At 47.4% G+C, this 16,783-nt stretch overlaps 1 protein-coding gene across 1 annotated transcript; it reads left to right on the forward strand.

Moving 5' to 3' along the window:
- The first annotated feature begins 13,970 nt into the window (after window positions 1-13,970).
- On the forward strand, window positions 13,971-15,798 carry LOC101775804. The gene has a single exon (XM_004965343.2). It carries the CDS (start codon window positions 14,189-14,191, stop codon window positions 15,653-15,655), a length of 1,467 nt encoding a protein of 488 aa, XP_004965400.1. The 5' UTR covers window positions 13,971-14,188; the 3' UTR covers window positions 15,656-15,798.
- Window positions 15,799-16,783: the final 985 nt, after the last annotated feature.

Genomic DNA, 16,783 nt, shown 5'->3' on the forward strand with positions numbered 1-16,783 from the left:
TTGTAGTCGGCAGACCTGAGTGGCCTTGTGGTATTGTAAAAGCCTAAGGCTTAAATGCAGCCCGTCAGTAGGCAGTTGCTTGTAGTCCTTTTGTATTTCGAGTACTTTTGCTCGTATGTAACTTGTTGATGTATCGTCGGTCTTGAGTAAAGAATTACTCCACCACTGAAACTGTATCAGGGCAGTGATGCCTGTTGAGTTGGTATTCTTGAGTCAAGAGTAGTGTATCTTGAAGTCGGTAGTTGAGCTGTTGCCTCGAGTAATTGATATGAGTTTTTGCTTTGAAGCAATTACTCGGGTGCTGCTACGGGTAATAGCGACAGAGTTGTTCTATATTCCAAGAGTTTGGTACTTGTTCTCCTGAGAGCTCTTGCAGTCTGTAAGATTCGGGTCCCATAACTTTTGATACGATGTAAGGACCTTCCCATGATGAATTGAGTTTATGCAACCCTGACGTGTCTTGGATTCGTTTGAGGACCATATCGCCCAAATTGAAAGATTGTTCCTTGACGTTGCGGTTGTGGTAACGCCTTAACCCATCAAGGTATCTGGCAGATTGCACTAGCACTGCGCATCTTGCTTCTTCTAGACTGTCTAGATCTGTTCATCTTGTTTCTTCTGCCAGTTCTTCATCATATTGTTCGACTGAGGGTGATTGCCACATGATGTCGACGGGTAATATGGTTTCTGAGCCATACACGAGGAAATAGGGTGAGAGCCCAGTAGTCTTGCATGGTTGGGTTCGTAGTCCCCACAGAGCATTGGGTAACTCCTTGAGCCATTTGCTGCCTTTGGTGTTGCCGACGTCGTGTAGTCTTTTCTTGAGGGCGTTGAGTATCATGCCATTGGCATGCTCGACTTGTCCATTGGCTCACGGGTGAGCGACCGAGACATAGCGAATGTCAATTCCGCTATTCTCGCAGTATTCCTAGAAATCGTGATTGTTGAAGTTTGACCCTAGGTATGTGATGATCCTGTTGGGAAAACCGTAGCGGTGTACGATTTCATCCAAGAAGTCGAGGACTCGGTCTGCCTTGGGGCAATTTATTGGTTTGACCTCTATCTACTTGGTGAATTTGTCTATTGCTACGAGTACTCGGTTGAATCCTCCTAGCGTAGTTGGTAATGGCCCTATCATGTCAAGCCCCCAGCAAGCAAACGGCCATGTTGGAGGTATTGTGACTAACTTGTAGGCCAGTACATGCTGTTGTTTGGTAAAGAATTGACAACCTTTGCCCTTCCGAACCAATTGTTTAGCGTCGGCCAGAGCCATTGGCCAGTAGAAGCCTGCTCTGAAAGCCTTGCCATCTATTGTTTGTGAAGATGCGTGGTTGCCACAGATTTCCTTGCGAATTTCTTCTAAGATTTCTTGGCCGTCTTCATGGGTAACGCACTTCATGAGTACTCCTGATGACGCACTTTTCCTGTAGAGCTTGTCTCCGACTAGAACGTAATTTTTTACTCGCCGGGAGATTTGTTCAGCCTGATTTTTATCAGGTGGTAGTTTGTGATCTTTGATGTAGTCAATGAAGGGTGTCCTCCAGTCGACTTCTATCATCATGATTTCTCGAGTGACGTTAGTAGTCTGGACCATTGGCGGTGTAACTTGTTCAGGTATTGACGGCTTGTGCAGTTCGTGTACGAAAATTCCTGCTAGAACCTCTGCACGAGTTGAGCCCATTTTTGATAAGATGTCGGCGGCTACGTTGTTATCGCGGACGATGTGATGAAATTCCAAACCTGAGAACTTGTTTTCCAGTTTGTGGACTTCTTTGCAGTAAGCGTCCATATTATCCTTGTTTCGGTCCCACTCGTCATTGACTTGGTTTATAACGACTCGTGAGTCGCCGTACACCAGTAGTCTTTTGATACCGAGGGAGATTGCAAGGCGAAGGCCGTGTAGCAGTGCTTCGTACTCGGCTTTGTTGTTTGATGCCTCCCAGAAGATTTGCAGTACGTATTTGAGCTGGTCTCCCTTTGGGGAGATGAGGAGTACGCCTGCACCAGCCCCTTCAAGTTTGAGGGACCCGTCGAAGTACATCACCCAGTGCTCTGGCCACTCGCTGGTGTTGGTACTTGATTTTCAGTCCATTCAGCCACGAAGTCGACCAAAGCTTGGGACTTGATAGCTGTCCTTGGCTTGAAGTCCAAGGTTAGAGCTCCGAGTTCAATTGCCCATTTGGAGATTCTACCCGTGGCGTCTCTGTTGTGAAGAATTTTGTCAAGCGGGAAGTCAGAGATGACTGTGATGTTGTGTTGTTGGAAATAATGGTGCAGTTTTCGGGAGGTGAGCAGGATTGCGTATAAAAGTTTTTGTATCGGTGAATACCGAGTTTTGGAGTCCGAGAGTACTTCGCTGACGAAGTATACAGGTCGTTGGACCTTGTAAGCATGGCCTGGTTCAGACTGTTCGACTACTATTGCCGTGCTGACGACATGAGTAGTAGCTGATATGTATAGAAGCAAGTCCTCATTTGGAGATGGAGCAGTGAGTACAGGAGGCTTTGACAGAAAGTCTTTGAGTTGCGTTAGTGCCTTGTCTACCTCTTCTGTCCAGTTGAACTTGTCCTGGTGTTTGAGAAGCTTAAAGAAGGGTAGTCCCCGTTCTCCAAGTCTCGAGCTGAACCGATTGAGAGCGGCCATGCAGCCTGTGAGTTTCTGCACATCCTTGATGCTAGCTGGTGCTTGCATGTTTGTGATGGTAGATATTTTTTCCTGGTTGGTCTCAATGCCGCGATAGCTAATGATGAACCCGAGTAACTTGTCTGAAGGTAATCTGAAAACGCACTTAGTAGGATTGAGTTTCCATCGGAAAGCTCTTAGACTAGAGAAAGTTTCCTCCAGATCAGCGATGAGTTCCTCCTAGTTTCTTGTTTTGACGACTACGTCGTCGACATAAGCTTCGACATTGCGGTGAAGTTGCTTTTCGAAGCACATTTGTATAGCTCGTTGATAAGTTGCTCCTGCATTCTTTAGTCTGAAGGACATTGTTTTGTAGCAGAAAGCTCCGAAAGGTGTGATGAAAGTTGTTTTGGCTTGATCTTCTTCCTTGAGGCTTATCTGATGATAGCCGGAATAGCAGTCGAGAAAATATAGTAAAGCGCATCCAGCGGTGGAGTCGATCACTTGATCGATCCTGGGTAGACCGAAAGGATCTTTTGGACAGTGCTTGTTGAGGTCAGTGTAGTCGACGCACATTCTCCATTCGTTGTTTTTTTCTTACGGACGAGTACGGGATTTGCTAGCCAGTCAGGGTGAAAAACTTCTTTGATGAACCCTGCTGCGAGTAGCTTGGCTAGCTCTTTTTTGGTTGCTTCTCGTCTGTCTTAAGCGAATCTGCGAAGTCGCTGCCGTTTTGGGGTAGCTTTGGGATCAACATTTAGAGAGTGCTCGATCAGTTCCTTAGGCACACCTGGCATGTTAGCTGGTTTCCAAGCGAAGATATCGTGGTTAGCCCGAAGGAAACTGACGAGCGCGGATTCCTATTTAGGATCTAGCCCTATTCCAATCAGGGCTGTCTTGGAAGAGTCGCCCATCTGGAGATCGACTTGTTTGAAGTCTTGCTTGCTTGCGGGTTTCACCTTTGTAGGCCCCGACTTATTTTCTAGGATCTCGAGTTCAGTTGGATGGAGCTTCTTTGAAGTTGTGAAGACTTGTTGCATGGGGCTAGATGTTTGAGAAGTCATGGCGACTTCCACGGCTTTGGTGTCGCATTTGTAGGATCGCCGTAGATCTCCTCGTAGTGTTAGTTCTCCCTTGGGGCTTGGCATTTTGAGTACCAAGTAAACGTAGTATGGTATGGCCATGAACTTGGCGAGTGCTGGCCTTCCGAGTATGGCGTGGTAAGATGTCTCGAAGTCGGCGACTTCAAATCTGATGTACTCGGTACGGTAGTGTTCCTTAGTTCCAAAGGTAACTGAGAGGACGACTTGTCCTAGTGGTATAGCTGCGTTTCCAGGTACGATGCCGTAGAAGGGTGAATCTGTTGGAATAAACATTTCTGTAACGTCGAGGCACATCTTCCTCAATGTTTTGGCAAAAATGACGTTGAGTCCACTTCCGCCGTCGATGAGTACTTTGGTTAGCTTTGAGCCTGCCACAATGGGATCGTGTACTAGGGGGAACCGGCCTGGTTCTGAGAACTTGGTCCATTGGTCCTTTCTGCTGAAGGATATGGGCACTTCTGACCACTTTAGCAGTGTTGGATCTGTTGGTTCGATGGCCATGATCTCCCTGAGTACGAGTTTGTTGGCTCGCTTGGATGCGGTGCCTGGTATTCCGCCAAAGATGACATGGACTGTCTTGGAGGCGGTCTGGAAGTCGCCTTCTTCTTCTTCGTCGTTGTGGACTTTGTTCTTGCCCTTATCCTTTTCTTAGCGTACTCTTCAGGGGGTGGTGGTGCGGGTAAGTCTTGCATTACTCGGCGCATGCTGTAGCAGTCTATTGCCGAGTTTTTGCTAGTCGGGTGCCATGGGCACTGCTTTTTGAGTAGTTCGGTGAAGGTCGGCCCTTCATCATTTTTGCGGGATCCCTTTTTCCTGGAGTTGTTCATGGCAGCAACAGTGTTGTCGGGCTTCCTTTTGCGATTGTTTGCTCGAAAAGTTGTTTCGAGTATCGTTGTGTCGAGTTCTATCCTTGTCATTGTTGTTGTTTTTGTCGCATCCACGGTTGCAGTGGGAGCCAAACCGTTCTCGCTCTTTGTCTTCTTCATCTGCCCACTGTTGTACCATAACTTTAAGATCTTTGACATTAGCTGGTCGCCATCGACCGAAGTCTTGGTATGTTCGTCGATCATAGAGTCCGTTCTGAAAACACTCGATGATGTCTGTTTCTGAAATGTCAACTATGGTTGCCTTCTTTTCGAAGAACTATCGCAAATAGTCGCGTAAGGTTTCGCCTTCTTTTTGCTTAATTTGACTTAAGTCGATCTTGTTGCCTGGTCTAGCCATGGAGCCGGCGTAGTTGTTGGTGAAAGCTTTTGTCAAATCTGCCCAAGAGTCAATTGACTTGGGTTTGAGTGACTCAAGCCACGTCAGCGGTGCGGGTTCCATGCATATGGGGAAGTGGATAACTTTGGTGTCGTTATTGCCTCCGGCTACCTGAACTGCCAAGGAGTAGCATCGTAGCCATTGAATAGGGTCTTGCTTGCCATCGTACATGGTAATTCCTGTTGGCTTGAACTTGTCAGGTAGTCTTGTCTTCATTACCCGATTTGTGAAAGCAGGAAAGTGGTTCTAGTTGTCGACTTCTCGCTCGCGCCGACTGTTGAGTATTTCTCGTAGATCACTGAAGTTGGACACTTCGTGATTCTTTCGAGTAGGGCGAATGCTTTTTACCGAGTTGGTGCAGCTGGCCTCTCCAATATCCTTATGGCGTGTTGGGGTATTGTGTTTGCTTGGGCCTTGGCTGTGCTGCCGAGGCTGGTTGACGACTTCGTTGTCGTTTCTTGGAGCATCGTTGTTGTTGGCTGCAGCACCTCTGCTGCCTTCTTGATGGGTCGTGATGCGAGGAACAGATGGAATTGGTGATTCCTTGTCGAGTAGCTTGTAAGCTTGCTCCGCGAGTTGTGCGATTAGTCCGTTGCCGCGCTGCACGAGCTGGGCTGTGGCTGCGTTGTCCCTATCTTGAGGCATTAACGTTGTTAAAAGATTGATAGAAGCGATTGCCGCAAGTGGAGTATTGTGCTCTTGAGCCTGAACTGCGTCGAAAGCCCTTTCAAGGTTTGTGATGGGAATATTTGTAGCCATCGACTGTCGTCGCTCGGCTTGAGTAGCATTGCGCATCCTTCTTTGGTTCCTTTGATCAGAGGTTTCGTTTTGTGGGGCATCAGCTGTAGACTCGTCTTCTGAGATATTGTCGAGTTGTGCTAATCGCCTGGGGGTTCTGTTCTGGCTAGTACCCGGGTTGTTATTTTGAGTAATAACAAAGACTTCCATGTCTGGGTAGTAGCTTCCGGAACTTGATGTTGCAATCTGTGGAACTTTTCTCGCGGTTGGAAGTGAGTGGGACACCCTCTTGATATGGGAGGTTGTCTATATGAGCGACAAGGCGTGACTCGTAGTCGCGGGCAAGAAGAGATGGTCTCAAACCTGGCCAATGTACGAATCTGCCTTGTGATGTTGAAGTTATTACCAGTCCTTGGGCTGGACCAGATAATGGTATCTCTGGTGGATAAACCGAGTCGGAGTCGTCGTCTTCGTCGTGCTCGAGTTCGAGTTGAATTCGAGTAAAAAAACCCTGGTGGGCTTCGGCTGCATTGCGGAGTCCGTGCGGAAACCGTTTTGGAGTCGAAACCGGCTTGGGGAGTGACTGGAACCGACTAGTCTGAACCGAAGTCGAGTCCGACGCGTAGTTGAACTCGAAGTTGTCGACTTTGAAATCTTGGTTTTTTCTGACCGAACCCTCCGATTTCTTCTCCTGGGCGTTGATGATCTCGCGCCGGAACAAACCAACACCATCGGCGATGCAGAGCCAGGATCCAAAAATGAAGGTTGCGCCCGCTTCGATGGTGAAGACGGGCTTGATGATGACCGTTGCCATTGAGGTCGCGCTGAGAAACTCGACGAGCTCCCCTACCTGGCGCGCCAACTATCGGTGTTTTAGACCGGCATCCCGCCTAGGGGTACCCTAGATGGTCTTTTATGCGGTAAGGATCGTCGAGAATCAAGGAATCAATGGTGATGCAAGGAACACGATTTAGATAGGTTCGGACCGCTAAATCGCGTAATACCCTACGTCCTACGTGTTTGTTTGTATTGGTCTTGGATGAACTCGAATTGTTCTGTTTTAGGGGGGTCCCTACCCGCCCTTATATGCACGGGAGGACAGGGTTACAAGTCTGAGTCCAGTCGGGTACTATTACAGAGTTCTACTCGGTATGGCCCGAGTAGTTTTCCATACACACACTTGATTAGTCCGAGTGGGATACGCCTATCCCTTATCCTGATCATATCCGAGTACGTCCCTTAGTGGGTCGTCCAAGGTCTACTTGTGGGCATGGGGTGCATGCCCGACACCCGCCTCCCAGGTCGTCGCTGCCCCGCGTCCTGGTCGCGCGCCTGGCCGCCACCGCCCAACGCCGCTGCCGACCTCCGCCTGGAGCTTGGGCTCCCCGTCATCGCCTGGATCTCGTGCTCCTCTACCCACCGCCGCCAATCCCCGTGATGAATCGAGGAGGAGATTGATGAGGAGGCGGCGGCCGTGGGGCCAGGCTCAAGAGGAAGGCGGACGACAAGGACTCTGGCGCAAAGACGGCGGCGGCGGTGGCATCGCGTGGAGGAAAGAGGGCCGCGGTCGGCCAGAGCGCTGGTACGACCATGATCGGGGAACTCTGCGTTGACTGGAGGGCCTCTCTTGATGCTACGGAGGAAGTCAAGGCCCCAGAAGCGGAGAAGCCCGACGATCCGAGCAAACCCAAGTGCCACAAGTTCCTATGAGATCTCCAGGAAATGGTGCGCCGTCACAAGCCCCAAACTCAAACCCCTGCTTGTTTCGTGTTCTCACGATTCCATCCCCAATCCATCCCAGGATAGGCTCTGTAAAATTTCGCTGTCAGTACTAGGTGTCAATGTGGTTTGTGGTAGCATGCAGAGTGCAGCAACGATTTCTCTTGTAAGAACACAGTTCCGAGATTACAGCTGAACATTTCGGACAGCTTTCTTGACATTACTAAGCATCAGTTCTTGTGGCATGATGGATGATTTTGGAGTAGAGTAACAGGGAATACAGGAAAGCAAACGCACAAAGGAAACATAGTGCTCCCTGGTTTGGCCTTTGAAGGGCACAAGAAGAGCAACTTACGATTGCACGATCTGAATTCTGAAGGATCGCATTACAAACATACAAATGCGCAACTTAGGAACATGTGAATCTAAACTACCATACGAGGAATTTTAGACAATTCCCAGGAACTATTTTGACCTTCAATATCATCTCCCAGCTAACTCAGATGTCTTCCGTGTGCGCAGACGAAGGCCAAGCTTATTTGTTCTGACCCATCTGCTGTATGATTATTGGAGCTGCAGGCAAATGAACATAGATCAGAACCATACCCGGTAGCCCATGATGAGACCCCAAAATTAAAATTATGGCTTAATGGCACAATGCACCAGTGGTGTTAGTAGCATTCTTGCAGATGGGGGAAAGAAACAATTAGAAACTAAAAGCTTCATGTTCAAGTCAAGTGCCGAAACAGCATGCTACTGTCTGTTACAATGAACATTTTGTGATACTTCCCTCAAAACTATTTCAGGTGTGTGCTACTGCTATACCTGGCCGGACCTTCAAAGTGCAAGAATGATTTAGCAGCAGACTAATATAATGTGCAGAAAATTCTTTCAGATCACATTGAAACCACGGTTGCACGATCTCTTTTTTTTGAACGAGGGTTGCACGATCTCAAGATCGCATTTCAGGCAGGCATACAAATGCACTTTGTATCAGAAACACATGAAAATTATACTGACGAACATGGAAATCTGAGATGCTTACTTCAAATTTAAAACAGTTTTGTGAACATGGAAATCTGAGATGCTTACTTCAAATTTAAAACAGTTTTGTGTTTGCGAGTATTTTTTTTCTTTACAATTCTTGAGCAGGTAATGCATGAAGCAGTACCCTACCTTACCTGAAATTCAAGGGCACAGATCAAAAGATGCAGCATGAGGAACGCACCTGATGTGCAGAAATACTAAATTGGGTTTGCGTAGTCAAATCATTTAAGACCATCATCCAATCTGTCTTCTTTTTCTTTCTTTCTTTCTTTTTTTTGAAATGGTGATCATCCAATCTTTTAATCTGGCAGCTTTAATAAATGACCATCCTTGTGCATATGGTGGGCTATTATCTAGCATCTACCATGAAATCTGCTTTACAGCCATACTAGCAATGTTATAGCCCTAAATATCTCCAGTTGACAGTTGCTGCATTGTGCTGGCTCTTCTGCATTAAGCTATTCTATTCTGTTACAGTCTATATATAATATCCCCCTGCGGTGAAGTATGTTCAAGTAGAGCCATGGAGTTCTTGCTACGTGTGGCATTTCTGCTTAAATTGCACAATCAGATGGCTGGGGTGACTCATTCTTTGGGTAATGGTGAAAATATCAAGCAAACAATATGACTGATAGGAGTACTGTTTAAATGTGAATGTGATATGTTTTCACTCTTGGACGTTAGAATTGATGCGTGGTAACTTCTTAAACTTAGAAAATGTTGGATATAGTTGTTACGGGGAACTGAAAAGAAAAAAGGATATGGCAGTATTTGTGTTGGTATAAAATGTCATTAGTTTAGAAAACACAATAGATTTTTTATCGTAGCAACGCACGGGCATTTTGCTTTTAATATTATAAGTAAGTGACGCTTCTGCTTTTTTTCCGTCCATCGTGGTCATTTTTCAAAAAAGTCACTCAACTTTATAGGAATCAACCCGCAATTCAAATTCTGAAGAGAGGGGGGTTTGGGTGGAAATGGGAGGGAAGAGAGGGGGTTAAAGGGTTTTCCTTCCTTCGAAACACAAGCGGTGGCCGGAGCGGGGCGCCCCGCGCGGCCTCGGCGGCAAGGTCGGCCGAGCGGCGTCGGCCTCGGCGTCCGCAGGCCGGTCGCGCCCATCCACCAACGCCGCGCAGGTCTGCCCCTCCTCCCCTCCCGCGGTGCTGAGGTTCCGTGCGCGCGGGCCGACGGGTGGCTCACGTCTTGGGTTGGTGGGGCAATGCGGGTAGGATTTCAAGGTCGATGCTGCGGCGATCGATCGGTTCGGGGGAATTTGGGTGGATATCTAACGCACTTGTGGGGAGCTAAGGTGCGGGTGTCGGATTTCGAGGTGGAGCTTTTGGCTGCCAGGTGAATAGACTATTGAAGTTGTACAAGAATGAGAAGTATGTTCTCTTTGTTGAGCAGTTTGGATCAAGAGAGCCAACATTTCTTGTTGCATTCTAGGTGATTTACTGCTGAAAATGCCATATAAATAGCTGTCCATCAGATCAACAAATGCATATCATGTATCTGCTTCACTTATTTTCAGGAGGCGGCAAACAGCACGTCTGTCCTGAGAAGCCTCTGGCAGGCACATTGGCTTCAAAAAAATCGGAAAAACCAGGATGAGATTTTCTCTTGGCTAGAGGATAGCATTCTAGCATTGGAGCATGGATTTACTGACTTCCTCGAGCAAATGGAAAGAGCTGGCTGGGATCAGAACCAAATCATTCTGAAAGTGCCAAAAGAACCTGTCTTGGTATTGCAACACCTGGACCAAGAGGTTTAAGATGCTACTGTGGCCTAGCAATTCCTCACTGGCATACACTTCAGAGGTGATGGACCCTGACATAACAACAATCAGCCTAGTGAACAAGCTACACCCGCAAGATGACATCCTGGCAACAGGAAGCTCAAGGTAGGCCTATCGATGTATTAGTGCCTAATATCACTATCCAGTGCTAGATCTTTTTTTCCCCTCCCACAACTCACAAGATGGTCCTTGCAGGTCCATTTTCATATGGAAACCAAAGATTGAAGATGAATTTACAGAAGAAAGGACCGAACAGAAGGCCAAGGAATCTGTATATGGATTAGGTTCCCGGAAGAAATCAAATGGCAAGCTTGACAATAGTAGTGATGACGACTCAGATGGTGATTCTGGCAAAAAGAACAAGAAAGCAAAGAAGACTCGTTTCACTCACACCGCAAAAGGAAAAGGCAAATCCAAAGTCTGATACTTTGTGTACTTCATGCTTCAGTAATTTTGACAAGAAATTGGCCACTTACCAGCCGCTGCTGAACCTTCATTTCATCTTTTGTACCATCTTGACCCCTAGCTAATATGCTGAAGACCCATGGTTATCTACTGCATGCACCCAAGGAGCTTTTGATAAGGAGCCCCCAAGGAGTTAGCTCTATAAGTAGGTTTCCGTTGCTTTTGGATCTCGACATGCTTATGGTCACCGGTCAATGTTGGCTTTTAACGGTTCATCCAATGTATAAATGCTCCTATACAGTTGGCTGAATGTAGTTTATGTTCATAAAATACTTATCGGTGCACTATTTTTTTTTAAAAAATGTCTGTCCACTAATCATCCATGCTGACGAGCGACGAACTCATTTTTTTTCTTGACTGCCTATTTTACCCATGTGCGCGCGGAGAAACTATAGAGTATATAAATAGAATTTTAAGCAAAGTGATAGGTAACAACACTTTCATTGCTTCCCTAAAAGACGGAACTTATAGTACCATGTCGTGTATGAGAGGATAACCGATGCATCAGATCTAATAGTCCCAGGCGATGTGGAAGAGCCTTTTGCACAACGCTGCACAATTGACCGGAGCTGCTTGCTCCTAGGAATAACAAAAGCAGCTGATGCATTTGTGATGGTATTTCCAATTTTGACAGTGTGAAGTGTAAACATCTGGTCATGTGCCAAACATAGTTTTTTACGATATGAATTGCTAGATCACTGAGCATCAGCCGCATGAGAATCTTGGCCAATATTCAGTTGCAATTGATTTAGCAGGTCAAGATCATGCTTTGAAATTGGAAGGACAAGTAACACTATTATATAGAACATCGAATGCTTAGGTTATTAAGAAGGACGTAGTTTTTTAACACTATTATTTGTACAGGGCTACACATTTTCATCAAAAGGCGGCGGGTTGGAATAATGGTGCGGGTTCGCTTATATAATCCTCGTATACTTTAAGATTAAAATTAGAATGGTTATCACTTACTTAAATAAAAAGTGTAATAAGTACGAGTAGCAAACATATTTAAGTCAAAATTATATTGATTTTCTAGCAAATGTATAGAGATCCGTTTTTATAAAATATAGTAGTAGAAATATAAAAATACACGAGGTTTAGAAAATACAACCACATTTCACCGCAGCAATGCACGGACATCTTGCTAGTATAGATAAATACCAATGCATCTCTTGTTCACAACAATAAACACAAGTCCAACATAGACAAATAGTAGAGAACAGAGGTTCTAGTACATAACATAACAAGTAAAGTGCTTTTGAAGCTGAATTCCTTATCACAGCAGTAGTATCAGAGCTAGATGATGCCTAAGCACAAGAACTGAGGCCAACATGGACCTTCACTCCATTAGGCTATGGATGGTCTCCATGTCTGCGGCCTCATTAGAGTGCCCTTCTCGATAGGAACTGAGCAAAGCAAAGTAGGAACTGAGCAAAGCAAAGGGAAGGAGGAAAGAGCTAACCGGTCGGTAAACAAACCACAGGTGAACAACTTACCAGAGTTTGCTGGAGTCGAGGGAGAGTTGTAGAGCTTCTTGTCTTGCGGGTCAGAAATGCAGGATTGTAGGTCGTCGTGGCCGGCAGCTTTGCGGGTGTAGTGTGGCCGTCCGTGGCGAATCGGCGGTATGCTAGAAGTCCGTCGCTAGTGAGTGGCAGCACCGACGCTCCTATCCACACCATGCGGGCGGCGGCGCACGAGTGGGGAGCCGGCGGCGGCACGATGTGTGAAGAGGGTCGGCGTCAGGGAAAGGGCGCACAGGAGGTAGGGCGTGATGTTGGGCTAGGCTGTACTCAAAAAGGCTTGATACGTACTGAGGAACGTATCATCATATTTTCCACCAATCCCTACCGTATCCGTACCGGACACATAGCCAATACGGCAGATTTCTGGCGTATCCGTGCAGCGTAGCCCGATGGCACCGGGGGGACTCGAGAAAGTCGGGTTTCAGACTGAGGCTGTATTGCCGGAAATGATGGGTTGAAGCTAGTCCCCGAGAGTTTTAAATTCTATGCCACATAAGTAGTTTTGTTGACTTAACACTCTAATTACGAGGAGAGAGGAGAGGAAGGTTTCATCCCCATAAAAACTCACCTAGCACAGTTACAAGTTTCATGAAACTCAATAAAACTTGCATTGAGGATGTTATTTTTCATCACATGACACATGATCATTAACTCCATGCAAAAATTAAATGTTGCAGGCTGTCTATGAAACTGTGCAATGAAATTGTGAGTTTCATTCCTTTCAAAAGATGACATGGCAGTCTTGATAACAGTGCAATGAAACCATGTACTAAGACTGGCCTAAGAACCCACGTGGTGCCCGAAAACAGAGAAATACTAAGATGATTCCTCGCATTATGACCTATTTGGGAGGCCTTACGATGGCTTTAGCTTCACCTATTTTGCGCAAAACGAGCCACTGTAGCGTAAAGTTGTTTTGTAAGCCGAATCTAAAATAAACTAGAAGCCGGGTAAAATCACTATTTTTTGATGAAGCCTCTGTAGATATGTTTAGTTTTCATAAGCTGCATCAATTGATTTGTATTTAGAAGTGCTTTTAATATGATTTAAATTGAGCATTTGGCATTATATGATAAGAGAAATCAAAGTTCAAAATTTATTTTTGAAGGCCTTTTCTTTCTAAAACCCGTCTTATGCAAATCATCACTACATTGGTTTGATTTTGTTTCCGAAACTTAATCCACACGCTTGAGACTTTGAGAAACGTATATGAAACAAGAAGACAGCAGAAGTCATAACAAGAAGCTTACCTTATTCACAACGTTAGCAAGCTTCTTGTGATTTTCAGAAATTTGTAGTAAAGCAAAAGCAAAACCTTTTTTCTTCTAATTGGACGAAAGGATGCCGAGCAAATAGATTAAAAACATTAAAATTTATTTCTAGTCTCTGCAGACGCTATTGCCTTATGGCGGGCACATATTTCCAAATCCGATTATGCCAAGAGTTGAGTGCTTAGAAATACATGTCGAATTGCGGACGAAAATTGAGAATCAGCGGAGATTCAAATTCGATCGTGATTGCTTTCTTCCAGCGCGCAGTTTGCTTCTCTGACGCGCTTTCGTGTCACTTTTATTTCACTCGTCAACTCCTCCATCCACAGTAATCCCCATTTGCTTTGCTTCCTGTTGTCTGTTTCACTATTCCTAGCTCCTTTTTCTTCAACATTGAGTAGGCTGATGAACAATTAATCCATGAGCATGGAGATCCGAGCCTCGCGAGTGGAGTGCGCCCTAAGCACTGATCACCTGCCCACCCATCCGATCATGGCTAGAAACCAAAGTAATCCCATGAACCAAGACGGCTAAAGCTGGCAACACTAATCCACACTGTTGATCGAAGCGCGCACCATTGGGGCTGTGCTCTGTTCTGGCCGCGTCGCCCGTCGTTCCGCCGATCGGCCCGCCAAGCCAACAATGGAGGGGTTTTGCTTCGCGCGGTGCCGGTTCACGCGGCTCATGGCGGCGATGCAGCTGGCGCTGGGCGTGTTCGTCATCTTCATCAGCATGGCGAGCCTCCACCGCTTCTACGCCACCAACAACCTCCTCCCAGGCCTCGACGACCCCACCCACTGCGCCAAGTTCCACACCGCCGCGGGCGGCGCCGGCGGGTATGCCGGTTTCGACATCCGCGCGCTCGCGGACCGCGTCGACGACGTGCTCGTCCAGCTCGCGGAGCTGCAGGACAAGCTCGAGGCCACGGCGCTCAAGATCGGCAAGAAGACCAAGAAGAGCAAGGCCCGCCACAAGCAGCCGGAGAACATGACCATGCCGGAGTTCAGGCGCTTCCTCGAGGACGAGGTGATCCACCCGCTCTACAGCGCGCACATCGCCCTGCGCCTCATCCGCATCCCGCGCCCGGACCCCGACGGCGGCGACGGCGACGCCGCCGCCCCGGCCGTCGACCCGCTCGTCAACTTCTTCACGGCCGAGGAGACGCGCAAGTACGTGACGGCCAAGGCCAACCGCGACGGCCTGCCGAGCGTGTACGGAACCAACCGGACGTACAGCACCGTCGGCCATGCCTGCGTGCTGATGCGGCAGGAGCTGGACGAGTACATGAGCTACGACGTCGGCGCCCACTGCCCCGACGACTGGGACCTCGGCCAGCGCCTCATGCTCGGCGGCTGTGACCCGCTGCCGCGCCGCCGCTGCCTCGCCCTGGCCTCCAAGTTCTTCAGCCGCCCGATACCCATCAACGAGTCGCTCTGGACGCTGCCCGACGACGGCAACGTACGGTGGAGCCGCTACCACTGCCGCGGCTACAAGTGCCTGTCCGCCCGGAACCAGCGCCGCGGCTACGACCGCTGCGTGGGTTGCTTCGACATGGACCGGGAGAAGCGGCGGTGGGTGGCCGCGGCGCGCAACGGCACCGCGGCGTCGTCCCTCGCCGACTTCCGCATCGACGACGTGCTGGCGGCGAAGCCCGGCGAGGTGCGGATCGGGCTAGACGTGAGCGTGGGCACGGGCAGCTTCGCGGCGCGCATGCGGGAGCGCGGCGTGACCATCGTGTCCGCGGCGCTGAACCTGGGCGCGCCGTTCGCGGAGACGATCGCGTTGCGGGGGCTGGTGCCGCTATACGCGACCATGAGCCAGCGGCTGCCGCTGTTCGACAACACCATGGACCTGATCCACACGGCGGGGTTCTTCGAGGGGTGGGTGGACCTGCAGCTGCTGGACTTCGTGCTCTTCGACTGGGACCGCGTGCTCCGACCCGGCGGCCTGCTCTGGGTCGACAAGTTCGCCTGCGCGCGCAAGGACCTCGACGACTACATGTACATGTTCCTGCAGTTCAGGTACAAGAAGCACCGGTGGGTCGTCTCCTTCAAGTCCAAGGACGAGGTCTACCTCTCCGCGTTGCTCGAGAAGCCGCCAAGGTCATGATCCATGCACATCGGCTCGGTCATCGGTCAGAGCAATCTAAACTGCTGAGAGAGATATACCGTAGTATATCTGGTTGTTTGCCTGTACTGATGAGCTTTGTAATTTAGGGTCTGATGATTCAATCTAACTTGTTCATGAATAAATGCCAAGGTTTTGAGGTTGTTTTCCCCAGCCAATTCGACAATGCCCTCCCTCTCCATCTGGTTGTTTCCTCCAGCCAGTGCAATGGTACTCTCACCTCTGTTCGAGGTTTGCTTCAGTGTTCCTCTGTTCTGTCCATGTAAGGTTTGTGAACCTCAAAGCAAAAAAGCTATAAAATATCTGGAATAGAGCAAAATCTATGTAGTCCTGTTCCCAAAGGGCATGTCAAAGAAACAATGTTACCATATTTATAGGTATGAATCGAACACCAACCTTATATTTGACTAACTATGGCAAAGTGCAAGAATAGAAAACAATTCATGAATGAAAACCTCAATTCATTTCTTTCAAACACTTCATCTTATTTGATGTCAATATGTGCCAAGTGTTTTTCTCATCTGGTGGCGAGGTCAGGTTTCTTATTTGTTTTAAAGGCAAGTAGTGCATGTGAGTGTGTGGTGTTGTATGGGTTTCCACACCGTTTCCTACACAGCTCTCCTGCGTGTTCAAGGTAAAAAAAGAACTTGTAGAAACTAAAGATAAATCAATGTTTGCTTGGGAACTGGTTATTTACGTGTGACAAAGTGATGTTCTTTTGGAATCAGTTGGCAGAAGTCATCTTACAGGGAAAAACCTATCTTCAGATTAACAGGAATGGTACCTGAGTATAAAAAACAAACAGGAATGGTACCTCGTGATTTAAGCACTAAATAAATAAAAATAGAAAAGTTTATTGTTCCAGAATTTAGACATTTTGTTAAGGTAAAAATAGAAATGATTTTTGTTTACCCTTATAAGTGACTAGGATCGTGCCCGTACATTGCTATGGACCGCAAAATATTTATTATATTATAATACATTGAGTATTCAATAAGACGATAATAGTGTAATAAAAAAAAAACTCCTAACAAGAGTATAAAAACATAGTGCTTTGTTATCATACGATTCTAACAATTTGTTGTTTTTTAGCCGTATTGAGATACACAA

This window comes from Setaria italica, chromosome IV, assembly GCF_000263155.2.
Source record: "Setaria italica strain Yugu1 chromosome IV, Setaria_italica_v2.0, whole genome shotgun sequence".
NCBI lineage: Eukaryota > Viridiplantae > Streptophyta > Magnoliopsida > Poales > Poaceae > Setaria > Setaria italica.